Source organism: Chaetodon trifascialis, chromosome 8 (assembly GCF_039877785.1).
Source record: "Chaetodon trifascialis isolate fChaTrf1 chromosome 8, fChaTrf1.hap1, whole genome shotgun sequence".
NCBI lineage: Eukaryota > Metazoa > Chordata > Actinopteri > Chaetodontiformes > Chaetodontidae > Chaetodon > Chaetodon trifascialis.
The window spans coordinates 3042571-3053221 of record NC_092063.1 but is presented as its reverse complement, the minus strand read 5'-3'; the positions used below and the strand labels follow the sequence as shown (position 1 = coordinate 3053221).

Here is a 10651-nt window from a genome sequence, read left to right as displayed (position 1 = left end):
TTCTATATGTCCTCTTATGTAACTATTAGGTTTCTTCTTAAATCATTTAGTCTTTTGGTTTCAAAGATGTACTGCAGAAACAAGTTCACGTCTGTTTTTCTATATCACATACAGTGTTTGAAGGTACTCAACTACTGCAGTTAAGAACAATTGTGAGTACTTCATGTTTATGCTACTTTGTACTTTTACTCCATTTCAGAGGTAGCTGTAATACTTTTTATTCCATTACATGTATCAGTCAGCTTTAGATTTAGATTTTTAATAGAAAGCTGCTGATCAACAATGCAATAACAGTTACATTTGTTAGAATAGAAATAAAATTATCATATTTATAATTAAACATAACCAGGATAATTCTTTGCTTTTGATACAACATAATCAAAACCAAATCAATTTTTATAGTGTATTTACATTTTAATATTGCTTTTTTAATCAAGAATACGTCCAACACCGATTTTATCAACAGATACTAGTCTAACATACATTTATTTATTTTATTTTAAATGTAAAAATAAGCAGAAGCTGATATAAAGTGGATTTTCTTCAATGAAAACATGGTCGCCCGTTGAAAACACACTGCATGGAAAAATGCGTCATCAGGACTGATAGAGGTTCACACTTCTTGTTTTTCATTTCAGTTTGGCCACAAATATGTTAAAGTATAATCCGTCGGGTCTTTGTTTCGTTAATAAACGTGTTCTCGTTGCCGAATTTCAAACGTCGAGTCCGCTGAGAATCAAGAAAATAAAGGCTTAGCTCTAACTGTTCGTAATGGTGCAGCGAGATTAATGAGTCGGCCATTTTGTGTATACCGGGGACATTACTCGGTGACACCAGGAAGTGGTTTTTAATGTAAAGGTTCCCTGATAATGGCTCTCTGCAACGAATAAAAATTGATTTAGCGTACAGTAATTATGAAATAGTCGACTTGTTTATATGTGCTCAATAGCGACGTGAATAATGGCTGCATTTTCGATTTTACATGCGGAAATCGGGACTACAAATTTCTGGGCGTTTCCATGGTGACATCATGCGAGCTGACTGACACGTACTGTTGTTCACAGTAAAGCAGGAAGAAGAAAGGCAGTCAAACAGAGCGAAGAGAAAGCTAAGAGAGCCAAGAGGTATGTACTTCGTGTTAGCATATCGTGCCCTCGGTTTCTCGTAATTAGCAGCAGCTGTGACATTGGCTGCGTTTTCTGCTCAGGAATGAACGAGACGTCGAATTGTGCTGACAGGCGAGCATATGTTAGCTAGCGGGGCTGCTCGGTTTCTAACGCTTAGCGTTACTGGTTAGCAACGTTAGCTGTTAATATGATAGTCTCATGCGTCAAACACAGTTTTTGGCTATGTGACCGTTGCCCGACTGCCCTGTCCTCTTTCAAACAGCACATTCACTTAAGAAGGAAACGAAGTTTTTATTTGGGTTACAGGTAGCTAACTGCAACGTTAACGCGAATTGATAGCATGCTATCCGATAGCTTGCTATCTTGCTAAGCATAATTTTGTGCTAGTTACGGCACTCAGCGGTTGACATTTAACATTAACCTGTTGTGTAATTTAATCATGCAAACCCTTATCTAGCTGAACTACGCACTTGAGCTACGGGACGTGTGTGTATGATCGTAAGTGCTAGAAGCAGTCACGTTATTCACATTCTTGAGCTTCTTAAGTAAAAATAGCGATGTCACACTATCGAAATAATCCCGAATTTAAAATCCTCTATTCAGAATTTTACTTAATCCGAGTAAAAGGAAGCTACGTAAATAACAAAAACAAAATGAAATCTAAAATGACCATATTCGTTATGTAGACTGGTCCCTGCCAGTGTCCTCTTATGAGATTATTGGCTCAGTGATATAGATGCTGTGCTGTTGGGTAGTCCTGCCTGTAATTAGCTGAACATGCGTTTTTGTATCTGAAAAGTGAGGAAAAGTACAGTAGTTCCACCTGGAATGTAGAGTAGAAGTATAAAGTTGCATACAATAAAAGTACTCAACTACCTTAAAATTACGTTCAAGTAGAGTACTTGAGTAAATGTGGCCAGCTGCTTTCCACCTGTGCTACCTGTGAATGCAGATTATGACAGTTTGAGCTTTAACGTGGAGCTGAAGCGTAATCATGTGTGTGTTTCTGTTCAGAGGCGACGTTGTCCATTCAGGAGTCTCTTCAGATCGCTATCCCTGGTTCCATCATGAACGTGTTTGACCGCAACATCAACCTTGACGCCATCTTCAAGTTCTCCCAAATGTATGTAAGCAGTCACAGACGTCATCCACTGAAGCTCTGCTGTTTCCGCTGTCCTGCTCATCCTAATCTTTTTTGCAGATCTCATTCCACCCAGGTGCACTTGAAGAATGTGTACTCCAGCCTGGCAGTTTGTATGTTTATGGCGGCAGCTGGCTCCTACGTCCATGTCGTCACACGCCTCTTTCAGGTAATGCTGACATACAACATAGTCTGCCTGTCCAGGTTGATCCCTACATCAATGCAAATGGCGTCCTTAAGCAAAGGACAGACAAGAGTACTTTATACAACCGAATACCTAACTTAATTTGCACATCAAGTTAGTTATTAGTTACTTGGTAGTTGGATCAGTTTACACAGTTAGATTAGTTTTCACAATAGTTGAATTATACAAAATTGTAAAACTTGTGGATGGTTTAATTTTGAAGTGCAGCTCTATCCACGAACAGTGTTTGTCCTGCAAAGGTTGCGCGCTGCCTGAGGGTTGCACAGTTCTAATATTCAAGATAGAAACTTTCCACAGGAATTAACATGAATTTAAGAGAGTTAACTGGAATAAAGTGGAAATACAAGGGTTATTTGCTGAGGCTCTATGCCAATGGAAACAAACCTTTTACCTTATTGTAATTGCAATCCCTAAAAAATCATCAGTTTAGTTGAGCTGAACTTAAATTACATGAGTTTTTTCATTAACATTATATTGAACTTTAATTGAACATTAATCTGTCAAATACATACAGCGTACGTGGTGAGTTAGCTAGCTGGAAAGTTAACTAACGGGGACGGGTACTTTGAAAATTCAAGCCAACAGTGTGAGCTGTCTGTAAACGTGGGGTGAAATGAACAAATGATGTTCTACAAGAAAGAATGATGGACATAGATGAATGAAAACTCCTCACGCAGCATGTTCTGACAGGCTGCAGCCTGTGTGGTAGTGGCTAGCCGGCAGAAACGAGCAGAAGGTGTTAACAAGTTGTAAAGTGTGCGCTTTGCTTTGGGATACTAAATACATTCACTTCATTAATCTAATGAGATCTCACCTGAAAGCCTGTGGTCACTTGGCTCAGACAGTGAAGCAGTGTGTGAGCTGCACATGTGACGGGAGGATGTTCAGGTGTTGTTGAATGCAGCTCATGGGCATACTGTTAACAAAACATGCCATAAGACCTAATATTGCTTTTAATGTGCATTTAAACCCCAAATACATTCACTATTAATAGGTTTGATATTTAACTGGAAATTCTGCAAACATTCCACAATTCCCAAATTCTAGAGCTTAACGTCCTTCGCAGCCCGAACCTGCCCAGATCCTAAAGTATGTCTTTCCATGATTCATGTAGTCAGTCGATGAGATAAACAGTAGCCACACAGTTTAAATAAATGGCATTTTCTGTGAAATCTGTCATCTCCTTTTCACTGATAGTGAATGTTATTGTATTCATTTATTTTATGGTTTTAGTAGAGAGGGTCTTTATTTTCGGCCTGATGGACCACCTCCACTGTAAAACACTGCAGGAGACCCTGAAGTCAGTGTTTTTGTGAAGTTGAAAGTGTTTGGTCATTCGCAGTGAGCGCTGTCACCAGCAGCCACTGAGCGCTTTGCTGTATATTCACCACCGTCTGTGTTTCTGGTGATAACAGCAAACGTGCAGCACAGCCAAACACACTGCATGTAAATGATATCCTGTCAAAGTACAGATCTGTAATCTAAGATAAAAAAGACAGCTTCTTGTCTCCAAGGACTTTTATTGTCTTAACATCTGACAGGTTTCCTGCTGATTCAGTGATATTCATCCTGCTGCTTTTTAAAAGGAGAAAAGTTGTGAAAATGACCTGTGAGAGGACTCAGTGCTGAGGCTTGGACAGGCTTGGTTTCGTCACTCAGCAGGGACTGAGTGGCTCGTGTCAGTGCTGGTTCCTCTGCTCCTGCTTCTCAGGGCGGTGTGCTGTCTGTGCTCGGCTCCCTGGGGATGATGTTTTGGCTCGCCATGACGCCACACAACTCCGAGACGGAGAAGAAGAGACTGGCTATCCTCGCAGGATTTGCCTTCCTCACAGGTAAAGCGATGATGTTGCAGGGATGTCAGTAAAACTGTGCACGTGAAGAGAGGCGTCGCTGTTACATTTCAGGCCACATGGGAGTCTAAAAGCCATGTTTGCCTTCCTCTCTCCTCTCCAGGCGTCGGCCTTGGCCCCACACTGGACTTTGTCATCGCCGTCAATCCAAGGTAGGTGAAAGGTTACTCAGCGCTGAACGTCTGCGGCCGGCTGAACAGTGACTGTAAAACGGCACGAGGAGAGCGCTGTGTGATGATTGGTGGCCTTCTGATTGAGAGTGTGTCTTCACTGAAAGCTGACGGTTTGTTCTGCTTCGTCTCTCCTCAGCATCATTGTGACAGCCTTCATGGGAACCTCAGTGATTTTCATTTGCTTCACTCTCAGCGCTCTCTACGCCAAACGCAGGAGCTACCTGTTCCTTGGAGGTGAAGGCAGTTTATTAATGTTGTCCCACTGTATTCGTCTTCAGTTATTGCACAACACAAACACAATACGTTGAAGTACACCCACGTTTCCCTAAACTGAGCCTGTTTCCCTGTCAGGCACGCTGATGTCTGGCCTCTCCCTCCTGTTCCTGATGTCTGTGATGAACATGTTCTTTGGATCTGTGATGCTGTTTAAGGTACCGTCCGTCATTGATCAGCTGTGTATCACGACGCGCTGCGTACATCACTGTCATGATGCCTGTGCTTCTGTCCCGGCAGGCACACATGTACCTCGGGCTGCTCATCATGTGCGGCTTCGTCCTGTTCGACACTCAGCTCATCATTGAGAAAGCAGAGAATGGAGACAAGGACTACGTGTGGTGAGGACTCTGATTCTCTGAGCAAACTCTGCACAAATACATCATCCCACAGGCAGGCGTCCAGCTACGCTTCACTTCCTGAAAATAAGAAAAGATTTGGCCAAATGCGTTTAGGTCTTTCAGGGGTCGTCCACAAGCTAATAGATGAACGTCACAGCTGGATGCTCTTTATTTCAGAGAGGCTGAATAAACTGAAACACTTGCGCTTTGTTTTTTGAAGGCACTGCGTGGACTTGTTCCTTGACTTCATCACCATCTTCAGGAAACTGATGGTCATCCTCGCCATGAACGATAAGGTACGCAGAGTATCTCCGCCATCACGCTGTGTTGAAACAAGCTTCACTTGTAACAGTGACACATGTCTTCATAGTTTGTCTCTTTTTCAGGACAAGAGGAAGGAAAAGAAGTAAAGACAGTTTGAGTGGCTGCACATTAAAAACAATCTGTCAGACAAGGTATAAATTGCAACGCACTTGGTGCTTTTCACTTTCTGTCTTCATTTATTGAATTAACTCCTATGTGGTCTTATATTACTGAAAATTTGTTTTGATTCATTTTTTAAACTTACAACAAGGGTTGAATGTAAGTTTATGGTAAACTAATGCTAGTCCCCTCATGGCTGTGAATGGAGAGTAGACTAATGCTGCAGTGAACACGCTTGGCCTGTAGAGGGGAGTGTTGCCCCATGAAGACTCCCAGAAGATGAGCAGAAGATTTTCACATTACTGTTATTTAGTGCCATAAATTAATGACATGATAGGCTCCTTTTTAGTGGGTCACATGAGCTTCTGAGACTGATCGTTGTTGTCTTTTAAGTTATGTAATTTCAGTCGTTGATTTGCTTATTTATAGTTTTCCTCAGTTCTCTTTAGTGCGGTGTCACAGGATATGACGTCCCCTGGTTTTGACAACAGACCCCCCCTCTGAGAAGTTTCACCTGTAATCGTTTTGTTCCCACAGATTTTGTTTTGTCTTTAACATTTTGAGTAAGAAAGGTGAAGCCTGGACGTATTTACTCATGATGATCAACACAAATGATTTAGACTCGATTTTGGACTTTTGGCAGGAGGAGGAGGAGGAGGAAGAGTCAATCTGTCCATATTTTCAATGTGGATAACAAAGACGTGAATTATTCAGACCTCTCCCAGTGTAAATTTCTCTAAATATCTGTTGTCTAGGAATTAGTTTGCCAAATGATACGACGTTAACCTTCGATTTTTTTGAAAGTGTATACTGTGAAGAATTTATTTTATTGATGTAAAATTGAAACTAATAATTTGATACATTTGCTCAAATAAATGTGTTGAACGTATAGAAACAAAGTGTCGCTCTAGTTGTGTAGAAAACTCTTAGAGTGTTCAGATACTTTTGATCAAGCAAATGTAGTAATACCTCAGTAATGGACCAGTGGATTGTCAGGAAACTGTTCTGAAGTATTTTGATTAATCCTTTCAGTCATTTTTCAAGCACAGATGTCAAACTTTTGTTGGTTCCAGCTTCTCACAGCTGAAGATCTGCTGCTTTTCTTTGTCTTCGTCACAATCTGTGAGTTGAATATCTTTAGTTTTTGGATTTGTGGTCATAAGAAAGAAGCAGCTTGATATCACCTGAACAGTTAATTGAAAACCTGCTCAGAGGATTAATCAATAATGAAACTAATCAGTTATCATGAGTTACAGTACAAGCAAACTGAAAGTACTAATACTACAGGAATAGCCCCTGTGAGTGTAATAATATTGGGTCATGATGTGTTCATGTGTTTAGCACCAAGTTGAAGCTAATTCACATTGTTTAATACGTGGTTTCATCTCCTTAGAGCCATTTCTATCAAGCTCCTAAGATATAGTGTAGTTTCTTAATTCTTTGAATGTAGTTTGGCGACACCCGGTGGCCGCATTTTGTATTGCAGGAGCCGCAGCAACACCTGACGTCGTGATGCACTCAGGAGCCTCCCCCCTGGGGAGCAGAGTTTTTAGGCCTAGTCTTAGTTTATCTTGATGGGTTCGTTTCCACCCCCTGTGTCTTCATAAAGGCCTGCTTATTTTGGGAAATGTTTGTTTTGGTTTTGTAAACAGTTCATAGGCCAGCGACTCTCAGCACAGCGTCCATAAGTCCCAAAGACCACCAGAGCGCCACCAGAGCCACCGTGGGTCATCAGACCGAGAGTAACCATCAGTAACCAGCAGCTGATCATGTCTAATATTACGTCATGATGCCTGTGGGCGGATATTTATCATTTCAAGAGCCGCGACAATTCGTAAGAATTGATCATATTTTCTTAAATTGTATTATGTCTAATATGTAAAATATTAATCTGTAAAGTCACTCAGCTAAATGTTGTGAAGTAAAAAGCACAGTGTTTTCCTCCCAAACGCAGAGAACCAGAGGTACTGAAGGAAACTACACATCAGAGTGTGTGTTCAGGTCGTGGCGAGTAATACTGTGTATATGGAAAAAAAAACAACTTGTGTATTTTGTCTTCAGATGACTCACTCTGGCAGAGTCGTTTGGTCTGAAGACACAAGTTTGAAACCGCTAAATAAATGAGAATGAAGAATTAGAAAAAAGTGAGTATGAACGTCCGGTGTGGGGGATTTTGTGGCATCTAACGGTGATGCTGCAGATTTAAATCACCTGAACTTCCCTTACAGTGACAAACCAACCGCTTTCTAAAGCCAGCGTTTGGTTTGTCACCGCTGGGCTTCCGTAGAACATGGTGGACTCAATGTAAACAGACGCGTGTTCGCAGTAGATTGAGTAGATTGAGTAGAAGAGATCATTGTAAGCCCACGACAACGCAACGCTTCTTATTTTCACGTTTTTAAAAGTTAATGAAAACAAACTCAAACATTTTATCTTATCTGTGCCGACACACCTCTGCGGCAGGTTAGCAGCTCGATGCTACGGTAGCCGTTAGCATAACACACCCGAATCTCTGACCTCACTCAGCGGTGGAATTGCATTGTGGGTACTGTAGTCCCACTCCGCGAGTCTAACATTGTTCGAACAGCACAAAAACACAGCATTTTGGGAAATGTACTGTGTAATTGATGATAAGTCACGCAAAGAGCTAAATCAAAACATTTTAATTAGAAAGTTGAAAAAACGGCAGTAGGTACATAGGACCTCTAGTGGCTAAGGAACGAACAGCAACAGATGTTGAAATACAAGATATGAACATAATCTACTAAGCGAAGAGACGGCAATTTTCACAGAAAGATTACAAAAACAAGAGATGATGTACATTTAAAATAAATAAATAATAGAAATACATATTCATTGAATAGTGTAGCCATTTCTCTTATCTATGTTATTATTGCTGGTATATATTACCTTTAAATGTATCATGATTTAAAACAGACATATTCTGACAACCTTCCTCCATCGCAAAACAATATCAACATGATCAATAAAATTGTTTATACATTTAAAATTGTGATGCATGATGAGTTTAGCGATAAAGAATCACAGACATGAACATTCATTTTTTCAGAAGCTCCATGTTTTGTTTTTTTCCAATACATTATGTGGTGAAACGATGCCGGGAACAGAACTGATCAGCGCCTCACTGCTCCCTCGATGCACAGGACGAAGATCCGTCAACCAGGATGAGAAAAACAAAAGACGGGTTGCCGAACAACTATCAGGAGTGACGACTTTTGTGCTAATCTTTAGCTTAGCCATGCGTTTTGTAGTCCTGTTTACATGAATTAAAGAGGAGTGTCCACAGTCAAGTCTGATTGTGAAAAAGTGAACAACCTATATTATTTGGGTGGCATTTGGCTTCATGTTTATTGGAAATCCTGAGGAGAAGTCTATCGATCCATCTTTCCAGTTGCAACAGAGAAACGGCTGATGAGGCGGCATCATCATCACAACACTCTCGCAGACATCAACGGGGCACAGTTTGTTTTCCTCAAAGGTGGCGGCGGCGGGTCAGCAGCATCACAGGACAGCCAGCAGCCAGACGCCTTCAGAGCGGCGCCGGGGCTTATTGTCTGTGGACTAGACGAGCATCCGGTCCTCTCTGTCCTCGGCCGGATCATCCTTGGCTGCCGCAGGACGACAGACTGTCGTACAGAGAATCGCTGAGCGACTCGGGGGTCTCCAGGACCTGAGGGCGGCTCGGGGAGAGGGCCTCCTCTGGACGCTCCCTGAGCAGCTCCAGCCCCGCCTCCCGGCTCATCTCGGGGACGCTGGGAGTGCGAGTCTTCCCCCTGCGGCTCATCCCCGACTGGGCCGGGACAGGCAGGCTGCCCGGGTCCACCACCCGGCTGGAGGAGGGGCCGCCGGCCTTCATGCTCTGAAAGGACGCAGAGAGGTGGGAAACATTTTAGGTCATGTGTTTCATCTTATGTAACAAAAAAAAAAAAAAAGTGGGTTACATGAAATCATCCAACTGTGAATCTTTAATATTCAGCTGATTAATAATTTCTAAAGCGAGAATGTGCTTCTGTGTTTTTTCCATTATGTAAGCTGTGAGTGCAGATTTAAAAATGTATTTCTACTTTACTGCCTGCAAAGTATTTCCAGTGTCAGTGACCCACTTCACTCCTTCAGCTGCTCCTGCCACCAGACAAACTCAGAGCGTCAGATTATGGCTGCTTTGCACCAACAAAGATTATTTTTAAACCTGATTAAATTATGTTGCACCAAACTTAAAATCTAATTTAAACCTGCATTAAATTTTATTCTGTTGCACCAAAACTTTAAACTCATTTAACACATGATCCAGTTTTAAACTGATTAAACTGTTAAATTGCTGCCGTTCTGAGATGGACTGAGCCAAATCATCCCCTTCAAGCTGAGCTGAGGCTCCAGCTCCGGCTGACCTTAAGCCACCGGATGTTTCCAGAAGGTGGACGTGCGCTCTGTCCGGACTGCGCTGCTGTTCATCTTCCTTCTCCTCTATAATTTGGTCTTATTGCTCAATGAATTCAGCCTGACGACTGATCTCTGCTGAGCCGCTCACCAACTTTTTAGCCGAGCGAACACTAATGTTTTAGTACAAAGCAAAAAGTTTTCTCCTCTTAATACACTCGAGCTCCTGACAACACAAGTTATTGATCTTAATGTGAACAAACTCTTTGAGTTCACATAAATAAACTTGGATTTACTGAACAGATCAGTTTTTGAATTGTGCAACAAAGCTCTGCTTAGTTTGAAACTGGATTTACTGGTTTTGCTAAACAGAACTAATCTGAGATGAAATGAGTCTTTGTTGGTGTGAACCAGTTTGTAGAAAATGACGAATGCGTCGTCCTGATTTTAATTTCTCGTCCTGTCTCTCTCCCTGAGCTGTCCTCTGTTTCTCCTGGTTAAAGGCTCCTGTGGGTGGAGTTCCTCTTATCTTGGGGTCCCCATCCTAAAGATGGAGGGTGTCATTTGAAGTGGCGCAGATTGTAAAGCAGCTTAAGGCTGTATGGAAATAAAATTTACCTGTAGGAAAACTTTCTTTTCCAAGTTCTTAAACCTTTTTTCAACCTTAAGTTCATGACGACCTCTTGACCTGCAGATCTGAGTGTGTAAGCCACAGAATGG

At 41.8% G+C, this 10651-nt stretch overlaps 2 protein-coding genes across 3 annotated transcripts in view; one reads left to right on the top strand and one right to left on the bottom strand.

Annotated features, from left to right (window-relative positions):
- The first annotated feature begins 808 nt into the window (after window positions 1-808).
- tegt (testis enhanced gene transcript (BAX inhibitor 1)) lies at window positions 809-8538 on the top strand. The gene is made up of 10 exons (XM_070968207.1): window positions 809-1124; window positions 2142-2250; window positions 2329-2437; window positions 4185-4305; window positions 4427-4475; window positions 4633-4730; window positions 4848-4927; window positions 5010-5110; window positions 5331-5406; window positions 5497-8538. Exons 2-10 carry the CDS (start codon window positions 2195-2197, stop codon window positions 5518-5520), a joined length of 714 nt encoding a protein of 237 aa, XP_070824308.1. The 5' UTR covers window positions 809-1124; window positions 2142-2194; the 3' UTR covers window positions 5521-8538.
- Window positions 8182-10651, bottom strand: part of nckap5l (NCK-associated protein 5-like) — a 34554-nt gene continuing 32084 nt past the window's right edge. For both annotated transcript variants that reach the window (XM_070968198.1, XM_070968199.1), the window contains exon 13: window positions 8182-9413. In XM_070968198.1, the coding sequence (XP_070824299.1) occupies window positions 9153-9413 (261 nt within the window). In that variant the 3' untranslated portion in view covers window positions 8182-9152. The remainder of the gene's footprint in view (window positions 9414-10651) is intronic.